Source organism: Ixodes scapularis, unplaced genomic scaffold (genome assembly GCF_016920785.2).
Source record: "Ixodes scapularis isolate PalLabHiFi unplaced genomic scaffold, ASM1692078v2 PGA_scaffold7__128_contigs__length_106722199, whole genome shotgun sequence".
Classification (NCBI taxonomy): domain Eukaryota; kingdom Metazoa; phylum Arthropoda; class Arachnida; order Ixodida; family Ixodidae; genus Ixodes; species Ixodes scapularis.
In genome coordinates this window covers 9,645,800-9,670,818 of record NW_024609882.1, presented here as the reverse complement: position 1 = coordinate 9,670,818, position 25,019 = coordinate 9,645,800, and the positions used below count along the sequence as shown (strand labels likewise).

Here is a 25,019-nt window from a genome sequence, read left to right as displayed (position 1 = left end):
GGACTTAAGATGTGGAGAAAAATAAATAAATAAATAAATAAATAAATAAATAAATAAATAAATATATATATGTATGTATGTAAGAACAAATATGTGCAGATGAATGAACCGTACTTAATCCAATGAATCAAAGAATCAAGTTTCTAGGAACCCGCCGAAAGCCAAAAATTGGCGGAGCCAGGATTTGATCTCTGGGCCTCCCAATGTCCGGTCGGGTGTGCTAACCACTACACCACTCCACCTTGGCTTTCTGGCGTTTCCTACCTGTCTTATTAATACACAAGAAACGAAATGTATCCAATCGGAGGTGTTCTGGAAACACACGCCGCCGCGTGGAACGCGGTACGACGCTTAGTGTCACGTGGTACGTGCTCGTTTGTGCTCCAGAAATCCTCCCACTGTTTGTTTCGCCCCGTGTACATGTAGTATTCTTTGTTTATGAGCTTTAGAGGCACGGTATCATCATCGTCTGCGAGAATCAAGAGCCACGTTATTGAGTATACAACACGGGCACTTCACACCATCGTACGTGGTCTCCGAGGAGGATATGAACAAATATGTGTAGATGAATGAACCGTACTTAATCCAATGAATCAAAGAATCAAAGTTTCCAGGAACCCCTTTTTGGCTTTCGGCGGGTTCCTGGAAACTTTGATTCTTTGATTCATTGGATTAAGTACGGTTCATTCATCTGTGCACATATTTGTTCATATCCTTCTCGGAGACCACGTACGATGGTGTGAAGTGCCCGTGTTGTATATATATATATATGTATATATATGAATTAGCAGAGTATTAAAAGCAGACAAATTAACTTCATACTTGCGAACATATACATTTTATTAAATCATATATACCCCTAAATCAGTAAATTATAAAACAGCTTGACGCACGTAGGAGAGTGGTAACTTTAGCGCACCCCCTCTTTCGCCATACGCTTCAAGCGCTATTTTAATTTGTTGATTTAAATGCTTTCCATGATGCTCCGCAATATTTTATTTAGAACTATAAGTTTACTTTGAAAAATTAAAACAAGTTAATTGGTGAATCTTATGTCATTATTTTGCGAATCAATGTTTTTTTTTTTTCAAATCCTCACTTCCGCCGTCGCTGTCAGTTTGTTCCCAAAGGTAATTTATATATTTTCTCAAACATCGTATCTTAGAAATTCTTGAAAGTCTTTACAGAAACACCCTGTGTATTAAAGGAATTACTCTCTCTCTCTCTCTCTCTCTATATATATATATATATAGTTGATACACCGGCTGCCAGTTTGAAACATCCCAGTTTGAAACATCTCTTTTTTAACACGCCAAACTCCACACCGTTTTTTTATAAATAAACTATCGTAAGCCTAGCTATTCACACACCTATTATGCACAGCAATATGTTAAATTGCTGTTTAAGGAATTCCTAATTGCAAAACAATAAGTGATCATAAATTATGATGCTGGATCTATTGCCATGATGATGGGGGTTACATAAACTCTCTTGATGACAATATTTTGGGAAAAATGTGGAAAATATATTTGAAAAAAGTTGAAAACTCACCTATAATGAGGCACTTCGGGATTGTCATCGTACTTTGACTCCGTCTCCAAAAAATCTACAAGGCCTGACAAGAAACAACAACAAGACAGGACAATTTTAATCAAAGGATTAAACGCATTGACAGAAAATACGCACTTAGAAATATACTGTTTAATAACCCATAGTTTTAAGAAAATTTTAAAATACCTCAGAAAATACAACGTTGTCGAGAACTCTTACCTGAGTAAAATTCCCTCTCGCAGCCTTTGGGAACAAAATGCGGACACACTTTTGTTCACTCTGCCTTTTCTAAATGACTCGCTGTACAAATACGTGCAAAAAACAGCAAAGAAAGGCGAGCGGAGGTTCTAATCCTCATGTCATGTGACACCAAGATGCAGTTGCGACATGCAAAAAGAAGAAAAAGAAATGAATCAAAGTATAAATTTGTGCAATCAATGAACATGCATAACTACGGCGCAAACATGAAAGATATTGTTTTTATAAAGTATGCCATTTAAATTTTTTTCAGATTCAGTGAACATGCATAAATCGCGAACAATAAACATGTGCTCGTCTACACCTTCATAAGGATATTCTCCGCACGCGTCAGTGCAATATGGTCAAGACAAGTAATTATGCAACTGAACAAACAATGGCATTTGCCAAATCACGATTGCGACAAAAAGCTCAAAGCACGAGACATTTTTAACACGCATGCGCACATGCACGTCAAAACTAATCAGTGCCGTGGCTGATTTCTGACACCCACTTAACCTCATCAAATCGTAACTTGAGTTTTGATCGAAATTGAAGTGATACGATGGACAATCGAAGAGCTTATATTTTGCAGTATTGAAATGTTCCTGAGCAGTTAGTTATATTTACCTCACAGGCCTTGTTGTAAACAATGGTGAGTGTTACCAGATCCAGACAATAACAAGCTACAATCCCTCTGATGAAATCGCGTTTGTAACGGTGTCGGCGTGAGTGCAGGTGTGGCACTAGGACAGGGTGATCTAGGACGTCAAGCGTGCTCGGGGTGAAAACGAGAACTCTCTAGTTCGGTGACTACTTAGGGTGATCAAAGTGTGAACAGTACCTTGATCTAAATTGAAAGCACCCGTCGGAATCGGTTGCATCCAAAGTCTCGCGTAAGCTGTGTAGTCTTCATTCTGCCGAGACAAAGGAGACGACACAGCTTACTTGGGTGACCCAGGCCTAGTGCCACCACGGCTGCCCTTCGGTTTTTTCTTTGAACTAGGACGTCTGCTGTACCTTTCATGAACGAAAGCCACTTGATACGATTAAATTATGATGCAGTATTAAACTTAAACCCATATCTTCGTCGGGTGCGCGTCATGACGGTGCCTACAATATTTAGGCTTACTGATTACCAGCTGAACGTTAGGAAAAGCGACAATTTAGGCATTCAGATGTACATATATTTTTAATTTGAAGTATAAACTCCCTGGGCGCTTTTAACTACGCACAATATCAGTAATAAGAGTCGGAAAAAAAGGAAATAAACACAAATGGCTATCTTTGTTCCTAGGTTTCTGGATGTTTATTTATTTATTTTTTTACACTTACGGAGCTTTTTTATTTTTTTATTTCGACATTTATTAAAATATAAATTAAAATAAACTTGGGAATAATTTTAACACAGTCATGGGTATTGCGAGATGTAAACCTCGAGTTTACTGCAAGGCGTTGCGAATTGCTTCCTAAAAATGTAAGCAAATGCGAGAAAAAGCAGACTAAATTAGATCTATGGTTTTTACTCATGGGGTAAGAACTTTTAAGATTGCTTGATATGATACATTTTTGTAAAATACGAACTTTTATGTGCTTCCACTGTTCCGAATTATGTTGGGTAAGCATTCTTATTTAAAATATTATAATGTGTATCATTCATCGCGAAATTCACAAACGTAAAGAAACGTTAGAATAGCAGCAGAAGACTTGCTAGATAAAAGCTGCGGGTAGAAGCTTCCCTCACAAGGACGTTTTGAGACTAAGGTCATTCCAACAAGTATGGAGGGTAAAACAAGTAAATCACGGAAATATGAACACGTTGTACAAGCATATTTTATTATATTAAAACATTTCTTAATTTACTGCTACAGTTACACATTTATAAAATAGTCTGACACATGCATACCCATTTACAAACACACAACTGCATGTACAGCAGAAACTTACGTACAAACAAGATAGTGAAATTTAAGAAACTCACATTCACTCTTTGGCATTCGTCCAGTACGTTAAAGCGGAATAGACTACAAAAAATTCGCTCACAGTATACTTATGAGTCATCCCATCTGTAACCCAGGCGTGGACCTATTATAGCACAAGCAGTCCACGTCAGTATAAACTGTTGTATGTTTACTAAGAACCAACAAACTTTAAAATTAAGGCACGTCTTTGATGTATTTGTGTAAGAGGTATGTGGCCCACAGCAATGCAATTAATTCGTGGAAAGTATCTGTCATGATTATTTTTATGTCGGTATGTCCCATAATAACATATTACGGTATTAAAAAGATTTGCTTTTAAATATCTGCTCGAATACACATTCCCCTGTTCAGCTGAATCTATGTTTATCCTGTCTCTTGTATTCTTATCTATCCTGTTTCCTGAACAATTCCACAGTTTCCTCACGTTGCCCGCTGACTTTAACCATATGTATCTACTGTGTTTTGGACCTGTGTTTTTACGTAATTTTGTCTTATATTTAAATCCTCTTATAAATATTACAATTTACATTTTATGGCTATATAACTGGCAAAACGTTTTTTGCATGTATTGGTGTGCATTTAAATTATTAACTTATTCTAGTAAACACCTTTTTAAGAGTGGGAGCAAAAGTTAAAAAAAATACTTAACGTACAGGTGAGATGATGCATATTGAACATTATGGTGAACCCTGCGATGGGTTGAAAAGTGTAAATACATAAAGAGAGAAAAAGAGGCAGAAAACGAAAAGGTCGACAGTGCGTTCCTGCCGAGGGTTGTAAGGAGGAATGTACAATTCGTCTCCGCCAATAACGACACTGGAAAAAGCGTATAGTAGATGCCGGTGAGTGTGCGAATATCTATGTCCCCCTTTTTTGTATCGTTTAATATTATTACTCTTACACGATACGGTGTCCAGATTAATCACCACGTCCAATAATGTCGAACTCGTAGTCACAACCGCTAAATTCGTCACCTCTAAATGTGTAACTCAGGGACATCATACTAGAAACTTTCAAACTGTAAAATGAAGCATGTTGAAGCCCATCGCATTTTAGCCAAAATGCTAGCTATTTTGGTTTTGTGTAGTACGTTTTTGCGACAATGATGTGATGCAGTCATACTTTTGTAATTGTTTTAGAAATTATATTACGATTTACAAGGTAACTTAACTTCCGCGCTTTAGCAGCGCTTTGTATACTGGAGAGTAAAATTGCGCACAATGAAATACTCCTGCTTTCATATTTTTCCATATAAAACGAGCATGAGTAATATATTGCTTTATATTTCTTCTCCTTAAAAGAAAGATCCTTGAGGTTACGATAAGTGAAATAAAGGTTTAAATGAAACAATAAAATATTCTTCTAATAGGTTCCGTTATTATTCCTCATCAAATTATACTCTTATGTCAATGTTAAGTAAACGAGATCTTTAAAACAATCGCTTTAACGTAGCACCACGTTGTTAAAATATTTCCAACATGTTTACACTATGAGCTAGAAGTTGGAGAAAAGAAGTTGCTTGACATTTGTATGTTTAAGCCGAGGCTAGGAAAGGTTCGAAAATCGAAAAATCATTCAGACTTATACTTGACGCTGCATAATTTACGTTCTTTAGGTTTTTTTCTTGACTTTAGGGTGTACCCGACTCTAAGGATCATTTTGTGTGACAAGCGATCTACCAAAATGAGCACTCACAGATGTTCGAAATTAGAAGTATCCAGATTGTTACACTTCCACAATAATCTCTAAATGCACCATTTGCGACACTGGGTGTGCAGGGGCAAGATATATTTCTGCCTAACTCAGTCAACCTTTGAACTTACGCACCAGAAACTTTGAAGTTTTGTGCTATACTTTGTTTAACAAACGTCCCAGTGAGTTCACCCCGTAGCACCATTTATATCTTCATGAAATAAAATCTTGAGCACTACAATCACACCAACTCCATCGTGATATACTTTATATACCACACCGTAAGGTTTCACGCTTTTCTTATAAATATAGTGATTACACAATACTTGTTCATGTACCAAGTACGCACTTACAAAACTTCAACGAACAAATTAAGACAGAGATTGAACTTCATGCGAGAAGGAACTGAATGAAACACGTGCAATAAGAATCACAATGAAAAGCTTATTCGAAGCCCATGAAAATTCGCCAACCTTTAACGATAATACTTGAAACAGTTTAACTGCGCAATTTTTGAGGTCACAAAAACGAGACGCTTTGGGGCTAAAAGCTTGCTTTTTTAAGCGATTTAACCTATTGCTCAATTCAAGAAAATTCCCAAACATATTGAGCAAGTCGGATTGGATTGTAAAAGAGTTCGATATGATTTAAACAACAAAAAGTAAAAAAAAATTACGCAGGTAGGAATTGGTTACAGACGAAGTTCATATGCAATAAATAATGAATAAATAAATATGCACTGAAACATTTTTGTTAGAACAAATAAAGCATCTTTTTTTTTTTGTTGGTTCAAGTACCTGAGCTCACAATCATAAACATCGCTTGTTGCATTTGAGGCAGTTCTTTCTTTGTCACTTAGCCATTTAAACACATTCTCCAACAATATATTGGCGACTCTGCTGTACAAAAAACAAATCTAGCAGTTTGTGCGCTCGCATCACGTACGCCCTTAGTGCTTAGGTAGGAATCTTTGCTTTTGAAGAGCTATTGCCCTAGGCGTAGTTCTGCTACGTCCTCGAACAGAGAAGCTCGGGTACCTGCTTGGGCCTAAGCGGCACGTCGTACAGATGCATTCGGTTCCCGTAGCGATTCCGCTGTAACGTCCCCGCCGCCGACTGGGCGTAGTCGGCGGCCATGTTGGCCTGGAGGTGCCTGCTGGGCGACCCCGACGACATCTCTCCAGCCGACACTTGAGTCGTGGCGTACGGCGACGGGTAGTAGAGTGGCTCCCTCTGGGTGGCGCCCTCGTCGCCTGACGAATCGCAAAAGTGCTTGTCCTTGCCATACGCGGACATGGAGATGCTGTCTGTCTTGCGCACGGACTCGCTTGAATCTGAAAATATGGCAGAAGATGTCCAGGTGGTCACACTTACAGGCCAAGAACTCAAGCCGAAAACTATATGTTGTTCAAAGCACCTTTTTTCGACAAGTTTTAAAAAAGCTCTTCTAAAATCTTTAATACATATTAATAAATATAAATTTTAAAATATTAGGGAAATGTATATTGGTTACTAAATATTTAAAAAAAATCCTCTCGAATTTTCTGTAGAATATAACTTCCCAAACGTGAACCATTACCTAAAGCATATAAATTAAATACATTTATCGCTTGACCTAGGGTAGGAAATTGTATCCTCATAAATCGCAGGATGCCATTATTATTGAGACACGTCTCTTGTTTTTTAAACCAATATTAGTATTTATATAACCCCCTCAGGCTTTTTAAAAATTCACGAGAGGCTGCACTATTAACATATTCTCAGTTTAACTTAAGAACGTGCGGCCAACACTCGCCAGATTATGAAAAAAGGGGCGCGTTCTTCAGCGGTTGCTGGTAAGGATAACTTAAGCAAGACTCTAGAATATCTCTTGTTAGCAATGTTTATGTGAAGTGAAAGAGCTTGTTGTTGCTTTTCCATTGTGTTTTAAGTCCGAGAGGATTTACCAGCTTCCTCTAATAAAAATATGAGCACAAAAGTTGAGTTTCGTCTTAGAACATATAGATGTATGTACTCCTGCACGACCAAAGAAGACCGAACGATCATAAAGTTCAATTTTATAATCTTGTATGTTCAGTCACCAATAGATTTGTTTTTAATTTTTTCACATAGAACATTACCGATGATACATTTCCTTCAGCTCTATAAAAGGTTACACTCTGTTTACTTTCCTACACAAGGCCATCTGAACATTAAAACTTAATTACACATAATAGAACGCTAGCGAGAAAAGCAAGAAGTTTTCCTGTATTTACATCTCAATCTCTTCACACATTACTTCAACAGCCTCAGATGAACCCGAGCGAATGCCCAAAGAGAGTCATGATTCTCACTCACATATGTGCTGCGTGTGGCACGAGTCGTAGGTGTTTTCTCTCCTCCTCAGCACGAGTACCACGCCCACCACGAGGCAGATGACGAGAACCACCACCACGGCGCATGCCACCGGAACCAGGATTGCCGGATCTCTTAGGAACGACGATCCCGACTCCTGGGACTGAGCGGCTAATGGCGCCACAGTGGCTGGAAAAAAAAACATCAAATTTTGGTGTTTTCTTTTTACACTGATTGCTTTTCTTTCCTTTTTAACTTATCGAGATGGTTGTATTGCTGCTAAGATAGAAGAACTGCCGAAAGTTCTAGTGAAATCACGTATTGACGAATTGAAGAATCATCTACAAAAGTCGATGACTAAAAAAACGGACGAGGCACAAACAACTTAATGCATCATGACGTTATAAATTTCCAGTAGAGGAGAGTACTAGTTTGTATAGTCGGGAAATATCTTGAACCGCCGTTCTTTACACTTTGGGAATCTGTGCTCATATACAAGTCACGCGAAAAATACTAAGTGTAAAACGAGCGTGTTGGTAACAGCACTTAAATATGTTTAAGCAAAAAATATAATTCTGAACTTCAATCAGGGAAGGTGGGTTATATATCTAGGTTCTCATCTAGAAGACAAACAAATATATGATAACACATGCATTTATTAATATCTGTGAGAAACCAAGAGGTGCAAGCTTGCTGGAGAAGCAAGTGAAACGATTTTTTAGGAAAAGTGGCGGAAAGAAGGACACACCAAATACTCTTTTTAAGCTTGTGTTTACTGGTTCCTACCGTCATTTTGTTTTTGGCATTGCCACATTTACTCAACCTCTCTTAGTGTTTGCTTCACCTACTAAGCTACTAAGCACATGATAAAAATTCAAAATCATGCACACTCTATGGCTTGATTTCTCGCTGAAACTTGTGCATACTACTCGAAATATCTATTATAGATTGGTGTAGCTCGTCATATTTGTATATATATCCCTCGGGAGTTTCTCCTACGTAACAAAAGCCAATACCTCATATTTAATGACTCCAGCCGATTCCTGTATTGACTTAATTGATCTCATGTGTTCCAAATCACCAACTAAAATTAAGAATTTTGAGAGGAACGTTGCATTCATAAATCGACGCATCTCAGAATGCATGATATACATGAACGTTTTCAGACGTTTTACGTATGTAGACAATTTTGTTGTTCTTATGGATGATCCCCCGGAGATTAGCTTTGGCGACTTAGTTACGAAGATTGTCGATTTTTTAATTGTTTTGTCTGGCGGCTTAAAGCTCACCTAGGGTCTTTCGTGTGGGAAGTGCATCCAGTTTTTGAATTTCCATCTTGCATTTTTCGAGGATCACGTGTTAATGGTACAAACCATGTTCGACTAAAGCATTTCGCCTTTTGACAGTGCTCATTCAAAGTTGAAAAGAGGCATAACTTCTTCCAGCCTTCGGACTGCGGTGTGAAAAAGTTGCCATCACGAAGTAGCTGCCAGTTTTAATCATCAGGTATAGCGCTTAAAAGAAGCCGTTTACCCTTCCTGCTTGATTTCCATTGCGTGTGTAAAAGCATCCTTCAAAGCATCAAGAGAAACGCCAGCAAAATAGATGGTCAACAAAACAAAGTTAAAAAAATAAATGACTCAAGTGATTTGTGATTTGCATAGGCTGTAACACAATCTAAACAAGATAGCTGTAAAATACGAAGTTAATGTGTTTTTATTTTTGCGCCGTCAAATATGTTGAATTTCTGCTCCATGATGACAGGGGAGAAGTTTGTCGAGGGCTCAAAGAAGTATGTCACACAATTTCCATTCTGCACATTTAATGTTGCTTATCAGATACCGCTAACATGCGGGCGCGTTTACATAGGACAGACGAGGCGATGTTTCAATGAAGGGGCGCGTGAGCGTCGACTTCCGGTCCGTAATAAGTCTAGAAGGGAGTAAGGGGGGGGGGGGAGGAACCCTGTGGTTCACTGCATGCGTTGTGGATGTGAACCCGTTTTAGTACTAACAAATGTTATTAAAAGATCCCGTAACAAGGCAGAAAGAGATATAGTTGTGGTGTGGCGTTAATGGATGTGAGCACATGGATTCGCCGAGGGAGACGACGCAAGAGAGAGACAAAACATCTCACCTCCGCTGAGCGTGAGCGTGGCCAGCCGGTACTCTACTTCAGTGGCCCCAGCGTCGTTGTAGGCGGACACCATAACGTCGTACCACGTGCCCGGCGCCAGGTCCGGGATGGTCACGGGGGACTGGGCCATACGGATGTTGTTGGACAGAAGGACCCAGTCCGGCTGCATGTGCGGCTTGTACTGAACAACGAAGAAGGTGATGGGGCAGCCGCCGTCGCTCCAGCCGTCCAGATTCACGGAGATGGAGCTCGAATTGGCCATCAGAACCGACCAGGACTTGTCCTGGGGTGGGATGGGTCCTGCCAAAAGATTTACAAAAAAATTTATTTTGATTCCATTTGTTTATTTGCATCAGCTACTAAGCACATGATACTACAGGCGAGTGGAAGAAGCGGTCACAGCGACAGCTTGACAAAGCCCCAGGCGCTCACATTGAAATTTGTACAGCACAAGCGAAAAATAAACTTTACATGCAGTTCAATATCTAGCGTTAAAAAAAAATAGAAATAGGATTAGCAACGATATATTTAAAAAAAATGACATGCAGATAAATTTTTATCAATCACAAAAACAAAATTCGTACACACCAGTCACCTAGCTGTGTTTGGAGATTTATGTTTGTCCCATGTCCCTCTTGTTCCCCTTCTCCAGGGATTATTTTCAACACCAAGCTGGCTTTAAAACCGCTTGAATTTCAAATGTCAACTACGGAAATGTCAACTATGGTGAGTGCAATGGCCATATTATTTTTGTGTTGGGAAACTTTCTCAAACGGCACCGCTTTATCAACAAAATATAATCGAGTTTTTTTTCCTAATTTTAGTTTGCCAAATTTTGGCAGTACCTTTGTGTCTGCCAAAACTAGTGTCAAGCGAGATACGTAAACAAAGCCACAAAAATAAGAGTTAAATTATGTTAAAATGCAAAAAAGAAAGCTTTGGAAGTGTGTGTTACTGACAAAACAAACGTTCACACCCGCATACTATGTGTTATAATAGCGACATGTCACATTGAAGCCGTCGCTTTTATACAAAGCAAAGAACGAGAAAGGGAAGGAGAAAACAAAATGGTGAGTTGGGCCAGTTGGTTCATAATGGGAAAAGACAAGCGCCGTAAGACTAGGACAAGGTAAGAAGACGACGACACAAGGCGCACTCGCAACTGAAGTTTTATTTATGGAAAAACATAGAAAACGTTTTCACACATAAAGCCTGCTTCAGCGAGTGGTTATTTTTGTAGTGACTCTGTCCCCGATCAATAATTTAAAACGTGTATATGCGTCTATTTTTTTTATTATCACTACCAGCAGGGCCATTGCTGTCTCCAAAGGTTAAAACGATCTTCCAAGTAATCTGGTAAATAATAGCGTAGTTTAACCATACGCACAACACACAAAAAAATGATGTTAAATTGCAGCTAAGATAGCGCTAAAACCTTGTATGCCAAAGCACACTCAATAGTTTTGCTTACCCCTGCCTGTTGTTTCGGCATTCACTAGTTCACTGGGTACTCCCCTCCCAGCAGCGTTGAAGGCAGTGATTGTTACTTGGTAGCGGTTTCCGCATATAAGGTTCGTCAGGAGGTGCTTATGCAGCTTTGAGTTCACTTGCGTTTCTTGCCATTCTCCATATTCGCTCTTGTAGTGCACGACGTATCCTAAAATATAAAAAAATTGTCAATTTGTATAGCTGTTTCCGCGCCACAGGGTATAGCGAAAAAAAAAAGGAAAAGTGGGAGGGTGTCAGTTTACGTCAACGAGCTTTCTGCTTAATTTTTTTACCTCCAGGTAATTTTGAGCGCGTATAGAACTTTGAGTTCATAAACGAATTCGAGTCCAGTGCGAGTTTATCGTGAGAATTCCGTTTGTTGTCACGTTACCGAATGTTTGATGCAAATAGGTGCTAAATAACCAGCGTTTCCAGCATAAAAACTTACCTGTTTTAACATACAGTATAAATGAAAATGAACTAAAAAGATAATTTGAGTCTAATGCGAGTTTATTGTGAGGATTCTGTTCGCTGTCATGTTATCGAATGTTTCATGTAATTGGGTACCAAGTAATTTTGATTGCAAGTATTAAAAAAATCTTTCTTGAGATACAGCATAAATAAAGACGCGAAAAAATTTAAAAAATAATTATTGTCGGAAAGGTTGCTATTTTAAGAAAAAAGGTAGGCAAAAATCATTCTGCGTTTCTTTATTTTTACTTGAGACGAAAGGGGCGCGAACGTTTTAACAACACAATCTCCAGAAAAGGAGTTTGAAGAACAAATTGTCGTCTCAGTGAGGAAAGAACTTTCTACAAACCTGTGATTGGTGTCTCCGTGACTTCCGGAAATTTCCATTCAAGCTCCAGCGTCGAAGACGATTTGGACGTAATCATTAGTTGCGGTGCCGACGGTGGATCTGCGAAATTTGCAGGCAAGAAGAAAGTGAGAACAAGACGGTACTCTAGATTATTAACTGCGCGCGGCAGTCGAGATAGCACCTAAATAGACACCGCTTGTCGCACCTCGTGTGTTTTTTTTTTTATTATTATTTTGTGGCGTGAAGAAGATGTGACAGAAATCCGCCATTTTTTAATAAATATTTCTACAAGTTCTGTTGGTTTAGTCACTGCATTTTCTAACTAAACTCTCTCTGGCCAGGTAGCAGGAATAACGAAGTGTATAACCATAGCCATCCAAACCAAAGCAAATATCAGCGCTTCAGTATTACCCATTTTACTTTTCTTTCCTTGTTCTCTGCCATGTTAAGGCCAGGAAGAGGACCATTTCTTACATAAAATAAAAATATAATCATTTGAAGTTAAGCATTTCGACAACACACACATGGGCTTTATCGTTCATTTTCGTGAAAATCGACAACTTATAATAAATAATTTTCAATACAATTCAGTTAACAGTCAGTGCTCTGTCTGCCTACGTCTCATCTGGTCCTTCGTCTCGTTCGCGCTCTTCTTAATTCTTTAATAAAATGAATACTTTAGCGACTCCACGACTACTAGCAAAATCTAGAGCAGAATTATCTTCATAAAATACGTGATCAATTTTGGAAAGTCGTCTGCAGGTCCATAGAGGTAAACATTTAGGCACTGATGCGTGTCACTTGAGCACCAAGTTAAAGTGAACCTGCAGTTCGCGCCTTTCAGCCATTTCAAAACCCACTAAAGTAGTCCAGTTTCAAAGAGCGCATTTTACCACCGAAGTCATCTGAAACAATGTATGATTTATTTAACGCCTGTTTCTTAATGGCGATTAGAAAAAAAAAACGAAAAAAGCGAGGTACCGTTTCGCCTTTGTAATGATGTCCCACCCTGTACACAACAAAAATATATCTCAAACGTTAATATGTTTAAACTAGCGATATTTCGTCGATGTAGCGCAGTGTAAAATTACGATTAAACGACACAGCTGTGCTTAGTGAGATTTCTTTTTTTTAATACTTTTTACCTAATTTTCGCGCTGTTTATTCTCACGTTGGACATGCATTTTGTAGACTAAAACAAGAGATTATAAAACAAACAATTTTCAAGCACTTCTTTTGCGTGTGTGTGAAACATGAATTGGTTTTCTGGCTGCAGCGCCAGCCTTTTATCTTTTTATCGAACTTGTTACTTCACATTGTTTTATTGATCCCTCTCTATTTCCCCGCTTACATATTACAGAAGTTGCAGCGTTGACACCGGAGGGTGTTGTTGTTAGAGTTGGAGGAAAGGGAAGGGAGGGGGGGAGGAGGTTAGGAGAGAGACACTTGTGTATGCGCTAAGGGCGAATTTGTCCCCGACACCGGAAGTCTGAACCACCCAGGTCTGGTCGAGGGCAATACTCGCCCCGGTAAAGCGTGCACCACCTGGAGAGTATGTTAAAGTGGGGAAGCCAACACTGAATCTGTAGGGGCTGCTGAAAAATCATTTCTCTGTTTGTATTCGCACATCAAACCACTTTTAAGGCGATTAACTGATCAAAGAAACATTTTGTTGGCATTTAATAACTTTTTTGACGGCAGTCAAAAGAATCAAAGTTGATCACATAAATATCTATTTTATTTATGCACGTTTTCAAATTATTGAAAAGCGGACGAAAGTCTTGAAAAGACACATTTGGTCCACATCATTATTTATAGAATCTTTACCCTTATTCTTCCCAAAAAAGTTTAACCATTTTTTCGTGATTGGAAAGTGCTTGTGCTTTGCTAGAATCATCATCTATTTCTTCTAATATCATGTCCTCCTTTGCAACACGCACAGTTTAAGCGATGTCAATGCTGAGATTACCTTGCGTGTAGAAACTCAAGGTTGATCGTAATATTTAAGACATAAAAATTTTGGTGGGAAATATACAATATGTTGCATATTATTAATGTAGCAGAAATAGCTCAGCTTATATCTTTGTTTAAAGGGTATATCGCTATTTTAGGTTTTCGTGTTTCCCCGGCTAATTTTTTATTACTTTTAATTTGGGTACTGTCTTACAAAAGTGCCATAAATTAAGATAATAAACATATAACCTAAAAGTTTAAAAAATTAAACTTTATGCCACAAGAACAATAATGCACTATATGTTCACCTGTTGGCCATATTGAGATTTCATCCCTAACCATTACGAGCTCAAAAGACGATTAACGCCGTACACAATTTGAACCTCGCTTGCTGTACTCACCAAACTCGAGCGTTTGCACCGTGGCTTCTTCGGACAAAGGTCCGGCTCCTTTGTTGTTGAAGGCCTGGACTACGACAGCATACTGCGTGAATCTTCGTAAACCCCGGATCTCAAATTCGTTGTCCTTGGGCTCTTTCTTTGCTTCGTCGTCCTCGACGTTCACAGTTTGGAACTGAAACGTTTCTCTGGAGTTGAGCTGCCTGTATCCCACGTGAAAGCCTTTAAGTTTGCCATGGTACGTTGATTGCAAGGGAGACTGAAACGCAGAAAAACGCGATGCGTAAATATGGCTTCTCCTCATTAATTCAGAAGCGCATCAAGCAATCGACTCAGTAATTGGTAACACAGTATTTCGAGTAACCCTTTTGTAGAAGGAAACGAACGTCCACGAACCTTCCATCGTACGTGGACGGTCTTCGAACTGGTGGCGGTAATTCTGATTTCGTAAGGGGATCCCGAGGGTGCTGAAATGGTATTTGAGAGAAATCACTGATAGCAACTAAGCGCTAAGAATTAACACTGACACACAAGATGCTGCGTTTGCTTCTACAACCACAGGTATTTTTTGTCTAGGCATTTTTAACCTTGTGTCGAATAGATGTATGAGGGTATCCTGGAGATTATTCTAGAATGAAATATCAGTGTGAAAGGCCAATTAAACTTTATTGTACACGCAGTACCGATTATTTGAAAGTTCTGATAGTCACTAATTTTGCGAGTACGCTCATGGACAACACCCACATCATCATCATAATAATAATCATCACCATCGTTTTCAATCATTTTATAACCACTTTTCTTATTAGCCTCTCGAGCGTTCGCGTCTGTTCTTGGACTTCCCCGAGGGCAGTCGCTCAAAACATCCTTTCCTTGTACTGCCCGTCTTATACTCACAACGTGGGACTGGTCACACGTTGTCAGTCATGGTGCTAGACGATATTGTCGGCATTTGCGGAGATGTCAAGAAAGTAATTGTAGCAGGTGTTCCCTGTCGTAGCTCCAGGGTGCAGCGATTGCCATAGGTTGAGCATATCAGAATCAGGCATCACCACACGTTGCGAGGAGTATATGGGCAGATCCAGGGGCGGATTTTTTGAGCGACAGTCCTCGGGGTAATTCAAAAACATACACGAACGTTTTAATTATTTAATTATTTATTTATTTATTTATTCGTAGCTTGAAGGCCCTGGAACAGGGCATTATACAAAGGATGGGCAGATAATGTAAGATAATTAAAAAAAACATAAACACTCATGAACAACAAAACACAAAACCTACAATAAAACATAAAAACAGAAATGGTAAAAAGTTCTAACATATTTTCATTCAAAAATACTAATCTGTTGTGGAGTCTAGAAATTTGCCTAATTTTGTTTTTCAATACGCCTGTATTGTTAGTTATGACTATGTTGTCGAATAAAGCGTTCTTTTCAATTGATGTGAAATGTATAGAAGAGTAAGCGTAAGAAGTGGTGGACGCATATATGGGTTGTATTTCACAGCGGTTATCTAATCTCGTAAAAACTGAAGTGGGAGGAGGAAATAGTTCTTTTTTAATTGTACGGTAATGATAGAAAATCTTGTAAAACAGTGCCAAACGAAATATTTGTCAAATTGAAGTGAGTTCAGGGAGGATCGCTCGTTTATTCAATTCGGACATGCTTGTGTAATAACAAAAATCAGAATAAATAATCCGTAACCCTCTTTCTTGGACACTTTGTAGGTCGTCTCCAAGATACTTTTGCCACGAAGACCAAATGGCTGCAACATATTCTAGTTTTCGACGTACAAAGGATATATAGGCAATTCGCTTTACACTAGGGGGCTGGGCGAGTTTTAATTAATAATAAAAGTGGTTCTAAAATAATTGTGGACGACAGTGATGATGATCATTTTGAAGATCAAGTGCGTATTTTCCCTGAGCACCCTCACAATATATAAAGTACCAGAAACTGAGGGTGCAAGCGAGCTGATGTAAGGAGCTCATAGTGAATATATATATTGTGTATTTTGGTATATGCAGAAATGTAAAATGAATATTAGATTAACTGCCGACAAATTAAAGAGGAAGGACGCTGAGGTAATTATAAGTCTAGCGGTGTTGTTTTAGTTGCTGCTTGTATGTTTTATATTTGTTCAATACCACTATCAAACTCCTTTTTTTATTTCATGACAGAAATGAAATAAGAACGAACCGGGCGTTAACACCTGTTTCCTCTTGCAGTATTACTTTCGCAGTAAATACATAGTACACTGGACGATACTGTTAGCGCAAGGACCGACATTGGCGCGTTTCTGAATTTTGCTCGAAATTGTGCACACTAAACTTTAGAACTTGACAGTCTGCTCTGAAGGAGGCTTCTGGGTCTCACTTGTTTCTTATGAGCACTGCTAAATTACCAATAAAAAACAGAACTAGCAATCGTTTATTCGCACTTTGAGTGTCAAGCTGTGTACAGAAGCATATCGGGCATTCACTAGATCCTTAAAACTTTATAGTTATAACATTGTTGCATAAAACATTCCGCACCAGCTATATCACCAAACGTTTCAGTCGAGAATTGCATTGAACGGTGCAAGCAAAAAGTAGCAGGTTACCTTCCTCCTCCGTGACAACCCTGATCTCGTCGCTGGGGCCTGACTTGCCAACCGCGTTCTCGGCAACGACTCGAAGGATGTAGGCGGTGCCTGGAACCAGTCCTGGCACCGTGGCTCTGTTCTCCGACGTTCCGGTCCTCAGGCTCGAGGGGGCCGACGTCACCTTGTCTTGAACAAAAAGCGCAAGATCAAATTTAAGGCTCCCCATGCTTCTTTCGAAAAATCTAACTATATTTCCAAACGTGTTGTTGATCTAGCAAGCGCTCGTTGCCTTTGATCACGCTGTGGCCGTGATCAAAGGAAACGAAGCATCCTCAAGGATCACGAGACACTGAACCGTTATTCGAGGTAGAAAGCTCGCAGTAGGGACGGGGCAACTGAAGTTCTGCCGGTCTTATTTTGTCAGTGATTCTCACTAAAACTGTGCCTCGCAGGTTTTAGACGCCTAGTGAAGGTGCACAAATGCCCGACTGGAAATGAATTCATCCCGCGTGGAGACCTCTCTTTTAGCGTTCAAATGTTTCGGTATGTTTGCAGTTTAATGCAAAAAAAGAAGACTATATTGAGCCTTGTGCTTAATATGTCCGGTGTTTTAAATAGTAGGGAAATACATGCTTCGTGAAGTTGGTGTAACGAGCAGATAAGTATTGTTTAATCAATATCAAAGATTAAACAAAATTTATCTGCTCCTTACGCCGACTTTATATGTGATGTAAGAAAATATCGCACGATAATATCGTAATGTCAGTTCCAGAGACACATTGCACAGGCGCATTTAGACGTTTCCATCTATATTCATAATTACAATATATCGGCTTCTGCTGATAAGGTAGTTGCGCAGCGTTGTTTAGATTATAGTTAATTATACCTTGAAGTTGTTCTGTGGTGGTATGGAGTTTGTGCAGAAGAAAGGGAGATCACTTTACGTCTTTGCTTTTACGTTAAACTCTATTTGAGTGCTTTTGTACGGTCATTAACGAGTGATATGTACATTGTCATAAAACCGGCGTTTCATAATAATTTATAATTTTTTCTTGTAACTTTATATTCAATTTGTATTCAACATATATGCCTGTCAAGTTGGAGAATCATTATTTAGGCCTGCTAGATTTTTTAAAGTAAATAAAAAACAAAGAACGACAGCAATACCGCTTTTGCAGAAAGATCCCATGCCCTGCCACCACTTACCAGCCTCGGGTACATAGAGGACAGTGTAACCGAGCAGCGGGCTGTTTCCCGTGTGTGGCTGGGTCCAGAAGAGGGTTGCCGACCGGCTGGTTACCTGATCCACGTGAATGTCGCGAGGAATATCTGGAGGACCTGTAAAAAAGAACTAAAATTCACTGTCATGCCCGACTGTTGAGAGTCCGAACGCTTACCAGATGTACACTCTAAAAAATGTCTCTGCATCTACTTTCATGCACAACACTCGGAGAGCCAATCCAAATCAGCGCAACTTACGGAGGCAGCTCAGCGAATGACAATGCGGAAACATATGTTTAGACCAAAAAACGCAGTCTGAGTTGTGACATTAAGCAATGCAAGCGTGACGTTTTGCATTGCTCAATGTCACAACTCAGAATGCGCTTTTTGGTCTAAACATATGCTTCGGCATTGCCATTCGCTGAGCTGCCTCCGCAAGTTGCGCTGATTGGCTTTCCGAGTGTAGTGCGTGGAAGTAGACGCACAGACTTTTTTTAGAGTGTATTTAATTTTAAGATACGGGAAAGTTTTGTTGCACAAAAAGTGTAAAAGGCTATAAAATTTATAAAACAGGAAAGCGCCTCATTCTGCTGCTTGTGTTTGCAGAAATGCATACTTTTAGTTTTAAGTAAAATAAAAACAATATAAATTTAAAAAATATATATATATATATCAAAGAAGATAAATTAAAACCTCAGTGATTAAATTAGTTTGCGCTAGGAAAATGTTAAACAATGATGTCCTGCGTTGGCCTCTAGCACAAAGACATTATAAGCTTCAAATAATTTAGTATTATAAGCAAGTCTTTGAATCATAATATATATCTCAATATCAAGGGCAATAGTAGCGCAGCCAACCTTTGCATCAATATCGCAGAATGTATTTCGTTATTGTTTAGAGAAAAAAAAAGCTTAAATGCTAATATTTCATACTTGCAAGGTAGCCCTAATTGTCATGGTCATACCATAGAAGTTACGGAATGAGTTCGTTCAAGATCTCAATCTTGCGTACGTTGCCTACGCAATGCAGAAGACACTCGGCATGTTCGCCGCAGCACACTATGTGGTTGCCTCTCACAGGTCATTGTGTCTTATATCCTGTAACTTAAAAGATTGTTAAAACACTGATCATTCGACATTGTCTTTTTAATCTGCGGTTTTAGTTTGAGCAGTACATTAAAACAGACTTGCATTTTCAAAACTTTATATGTAACAAACAAGGCGCCAAAGATAGACACTAAAATATCTGTGAGAATAATATGTATTTCAGATTTAAATTATACATCGGACGATGGCTGATCGTTGGTAAGTAAAGATAGAAAACTCTTACCTTGAACAATGAGTTGTATCGTGCGGTCCTTCTTCCCAAACGAGTTTGTTGCTTCGCACACGAACACACCAGAATCTTCCCGTCCGACGGAAGGAATGAAGACTTTAGAAACAATTCCCTCGGCGGTTGTATCCTCCTGAAGAACAAACCTGCGAGAAACAGAAAATATGTACCTCGAATCAGTAGGCAAAATAAAAAAATAACAAGCAAACAAGTATTTTCAACACCTGGTCAAAAAATACACAAAAAGGCACTTCTATTTCTGCAAAGGTTTAAATACCATTAACACTTCTGTGGTCACTGACAGCTTAATAAATGCGGGGCGGGGTTTACTGTGTGCACGCTTTTCGCTTTGCGATTCGTTGTTCTGCATTCGTACTGACCAATGACGCACTCTCGTTGGTATCCGAGCGATAATGAATTGCTCGGACCTAGTCCCGCTCAACGTTTTTAAAGCTGTCAAAAAACCTAATATACTTCGACTTAGTTTTTAGTTGCCCTAGGTTATCGAACATGTTCAGGCATATCACAGGACATCTTAGCAAAACAACAAAATTAACACCTATAAAAATACAAAAACCAAGAGAAGGTAAATTACAGGTACACCGCGAGCTCCATAACTGTTTACATTTGAGGAGTGCCATTTGATTGCGTTTATTGTCCGTGTCAATGACCTTAAGTAGGCAATTCGTATATTATCGAAGCTTACTTACTACGTTTTTTATATTTAGTTATTGACTTGGTTCGTTTAAGCTAAACTTTTGTTCATTTTCAGGGATGAAGATGCAAGTCCATGACGGTCGTTTTGACTGTTTTTTTACTTGCAAACCTAAACAAAGTTTAAATGGGAAGTAAACATTAAATAGAAAACAAAAATGCTATCTGGCTCATACCTTGGAAGCGCCAAGTCGCCGAACGGCCTCCTGTCTTTGGACCAAGCAACAGTGAGCGGCGTCTCTCCAAACACCTCGCAGGAAATGGTAACATCTTCCTTAGACCTAACCGTCTTCGTCTCGAACTCCTCGTGGAAGTACGGGGGAACTGCACTTTGAAAAACACACATTATTCTTAAAATGCGCTAGACAATAAAATGGGCTCATCACCACAGCCACTGACGGCTTAATTGAATTTTCGATGTATTTAGTTATGAAAGACTGATTTTTGCGTGGCCATTTTGACTTAAATGGTCTGCCGCCGCTTGAGTTTCGGTAAACTACGCAATCTACACATAATCGAAGCCACGTAGTTCGTGTTGGAGATAGAAAAACCAAAAGTCGTTTCTGCGTTTTCTAAGTGCCAATTACTTTAGAAGAAAAAAATTAAAAAAGCAATAGATCAATTTGATCAAAATTTTGCAGTGACCACTGGGGCTTTTGCATGGAGTAGCTTGTTCAGCTTAAGAAAGTCACTTGCAAAACTTTGACGGTTACTATGAAGATATGTGTTTAATGTAATGTAGATGCTTAACAGCAACAAACATAAAAAGAAACTTTTCAAACATAAAACTGGTAACGCGTTCAACTGTGGTTTGAATGCAACATATCCGATCGAGGTTCCCTAGCCACCGATGCGTCAACAAGGATGGTCAGTTAGCAGCGGAAATTGTAGACCTGAGAAACACTCCAGAGCATTTTAGTTGACTCGTCCATTATGAGAAAACATAGCGTTTACTAAACCAAGGTGTCTAGTAGGCTTCAAGGGTAAACCAGATATACGAGATCAATACGTGGGAGTTTGGCCATGTGCTTGGCATCGGTTTCTTAAAAAAATATATATACTTCCGATAAGATGTGCTACTAAAAAGTTCATCGTAGGACGATGAATGGTCGTTTTCATGTGTTTTCCTATTAAAATATTTTAGTTCATGATCAGCGCTCGTCCCGTGCGTTTGTTCTTCATCTTCGTCTGTTTTTCGCGCTGTTTCCTACGATGAATTTCCGCCAACTTGCCCAAATATCCATTCTTCTGAAGCGTTCGATCGAACAACGCTACGTATAAAGAAAATTAAGCAAGCGGATTGCATTGGGCCTTATGTATGAATATGTTGACTAAGTTTGAGTAATCTAAACCAAAAAAAAAAGAAAAACAACAACATAGAAATTTAGCCTCGGTGATACTGCTTATGATGCCAGTTCGGTATATATATACATGTAAACATGACTACTGAAGCTTGTGGGCCGGTGATTATTCAAATACAGAAGAAAGATCCATGGACTCAACAAAAACAAGGAAAGTTTCATTGGCGTTTCGATAGGAGGCCTCTTGTGTTTGTTCAGTTCATGAATCTCTCTCTCTCTCTCACACACACACAGGCACACACACATACACACGCACACACACACACACATATATATATATATATATATAGTGGGCATGTGGCATAGTAGCCAAGGGGCCGAAGGCGTATGTATAAAGAAGTGAAAAACTCACGGTGAGAAACAACAAACAGCGGAAGTGTAATCGACAGTTTCGCCGAGAGACTCGACTTCGTCAGGAGATTTCCCGGCTTTATTTTTTTTTTTTTAGCTTCAAAGGTTCACCATCTTTCCTGTGTTTTTGTGTAACTTTTTATATCCGTCCCTTGAAAATAAATTTCCTACAGTCTCTCGATAGGCTGGCGCCCTCTATCGACCAAACTTAAAAGTGTAGTTGGGTTCGGCGATCGATTTTTGAAGTTCACCACGCAGCCACCAGATGTCGACTGCGGACAATGGGTTTTACCTTTCAAGTAATATTTTGAATCTAAAGACGTCGAGGACATTCATAAATAGGCCACTTATATATCATTAAAAAAAAAGGAGTCGACACTTAAGTTGTGTAAAGCTTTTACTTGGGTATTCTGTTCAAAATTAACTCGCGGTCTTTCAGTTTTGTGCGTACATCTTGGTAATAACTTCTACAGACATCTTCAGATTGCAATCTGACTAAAGGATGTTTCCCTTTGCTATTCAGGCATATATATGTAGTAAAAATAAGCATTAAAGAAGTGCAACAAAAAGGTATTAGAAATGTGTCTTGGGGCGGGTGCGTTTGTCATACGTAAATTGCATTAGTGTGGAATTCTAGAAAAGAAATTCGAGTCATTCCATTCCCATGCTCGGGGAAGCCAGCTGGCACAAACCGTCTGCTCTTTTCCACCCCTTCCCCCTTTTTCTGTATATAAGCAAACTCTTGGTGCCATTAAATGTTGTTGCCAGTTGGAAGTTCGTGTTTTTCCGTGTCTCCTCGTTTTCTTCCTCAAGATTAATTATCCCTACCAACCCGCTCGTTCTGTCCTTACGTCTGCTCTGGTTTACGCTGCAGTTGACAGATAGAACAACAAAGAACAAAAACTTGAAAACTTGCTTTTGCGCCTGAAAGAACATCCTGTACATCCGATCGCCTGCGGTACCCTCTGTGGGTATTCCAGTGTCAAACAGATGGTTTATAAAAAAATAATCCCTAGAGAAGAGAAAGAGGGGGACAAATGACAAACGCAATCTCCAATCCCAGCCCTGGTTCGACTCAGGACCAAGGGGTTTTTTTCGGTCGCGCAGCAGTTATCTAGCTGTGATTGGAGATTCGTGTTTGTTTTTTGTCCCCCTTTTGCCCTTCTCTAGGGATTATTTTCGTTAATGCAAAAGCACGCTCGCACTTTTGCATTAACTGCATTATCATCAGATGGTTCGTTTCTGTTTTGCCCCTCGCATAAAAATAACGCGTTTCTCGTTTCTTTAATATTTTTTTTCCTGGAACCTACATTTACAATATTGAAGTGTAATACATTCACCACTTAATAATAGCCCTGTGAAAGGTTTTTTTTAATATAGTTTCTCGGCTCATACACACGCTTTGTGACGCCCACACAGTGCTTGAGAGCTCCGTACCTAATATGTATTTGCACGTTCTACCTTCTAAAATAAGAGCTAGATGAATGAAAGATTGTGACACTAAATTGTTTCGAGCTGCGCTAGGTCTGCGCGAGGGTGCACTGCTCTGTCCCAGCAGTGGTCGCAAAAAGGACTCACCGTTCACTTGCAGGTAGGCGGCCACAGAAAGCGCCGGACCCACACCGTTGCTGGCCTCGCAGAGGTAGTGACCCTGGTCCTTGGGCGTCACTTCGACGATCACCAGGGATCCGTTCTCCAGCACGTGCATGTGGGGACTGCTCACGACGCTGCGAAACTCGGACAGCTTCTCGTTCTTTTTACCTGAGCGTGTAAAACCGCCGTCTATTAGCTAATGTCCACCTCATAATATATTGAATTAGTAATGCATTTAGCTATAGTATATTCTCGAATTTAGTTTTATTATCTTTAGGTACGTGTTTTGGTTGCCTTCCTCCGCGAACAAAATAAGTTGGAACACACTCTCCTCCTTTTTTTTTTGTTTCCGGCCCTACAGACCCCATCTACTCTCAACTTGTGAAATAGTCCCAAGAATAGGACCTCAACTTGGCGTTACTTCCACTACTAGTCGGACAACAGCACCCTCGAAAACTGGAGGGTACGTAAAAAAAGAGTCTGAAGGACTGTTTCAGCTCACCGTTGTCAGCAATAGTATATTTACTTATAATTTGGAAACTTTTTATGTACTTGAGTATTGTGTCTTTATTTATCTCCCTTGGTATTTATATAATGATTATATTGTCTTGTTACGTAGCTATGAATTTGTCTTTTGAAGTCTTTAAATATATTATTAATCACTTAATAAACTATATAAAAAATGCTTGATTACGTGTTTATTTTATCTCGAGCATGTGTGTGACAGAAAGTGACAGAAAACAATAGTTCTGATCTTTTAATAGTGAAAACGTTCGAATTCGAATAATTAAAAAAGTGAAAGGAAGAGGAGACGAAATGTTTTGAGGAGCAAACTAACACAGTACAATACCCTAAAGCTAAAAATTTTTTATTAGGTCTTTGTTTTTCTTGTTTTTTTTTTGTTATGAATTTATTTTCATAAATCTGTTACCTCCAACCGACACCAGAGTTTATAAGAAATCAAATAATTTCGATTAAATTACATAATACACAATGTGAAAAAAAAAAAATTGAAAGTAAAATGTGGTGGGTTCGCTGGCGCGCAAATAAATGTAATCATACCTTTAAAAAAGAATCCGGATTAAAGGTTTAACTCAATTAGGTGATCAGCACTTTTCATAAAATGATCGGAAATCCGGCTTTGCTTCCCTATCGTAGAAGTAAATTTCGGATTCTTAGCCGTTAGGGCAAAAATGACAAATCTCTAACGCGAAATTAGAGCTCAGTTATTGAGGAAGAAAAGGGGAGGGTAAGCCTCTCCTCCTCCTCTCCTC

General features: G+C 39.2%; 2 protein-coding genes across 2 annotated transcripts in view; both read right to left on the bottom strand.

The window, feature by feature from the left end:
- Positions 1-6,469: 6,469 nt before the first annotated feature.
- LOC121048390 (Down syndrome cell adhesion molecule homolog) lies at positions 6,470-20,786 on the bottom strand. The gene is made up of 11 exons (XM_040504690.2): positions 20,617-20,786; positions 19,724-19,872; positions 18,380-18,511; positions 17,192-17,359; positions 14,987-15,057; positions 14,594-14,849; positions 12,240-12,338; positions 11,403-11,588; positions 9,932-10,231; positions 7,799-7,984; positions 6,470-6,795 (listed from the first exon to the last, which is right to left on the bottom strand). Exons 1-11 carry the CDS (start codon positions 20,784-20,786, stop codon positions 6,470-6,472), a joined length of 2,043 nt encoding a protein of 680 aa, XP_040360624.2.
- Positions 20,787-22,347: 1,561 nt separating this feature from the next.
- The window catches only part of LOC8040197 (Down syndrome cell adhesion molecule-like protein Dscam2), an 86,247-nt gene continuing 83,575 nt past the window's right edge, over positions 22,348-25,019 (bottom strand). The window contains exons 8-9 of the mRNA XM_042286470.1: positions 23,731-23,913; positions 22,348-22,424 (exon numbers count right to left, since the gene is read on the bottom strand). Coding sequence (XP_042142404.1) covers positions 22,348-22,424; positions 23,731-23,913 — 260 coding nt within the window. The remainder of the gene's footprint in view (positions 22,425-23,730; positions 23,914-25,019) is intronic.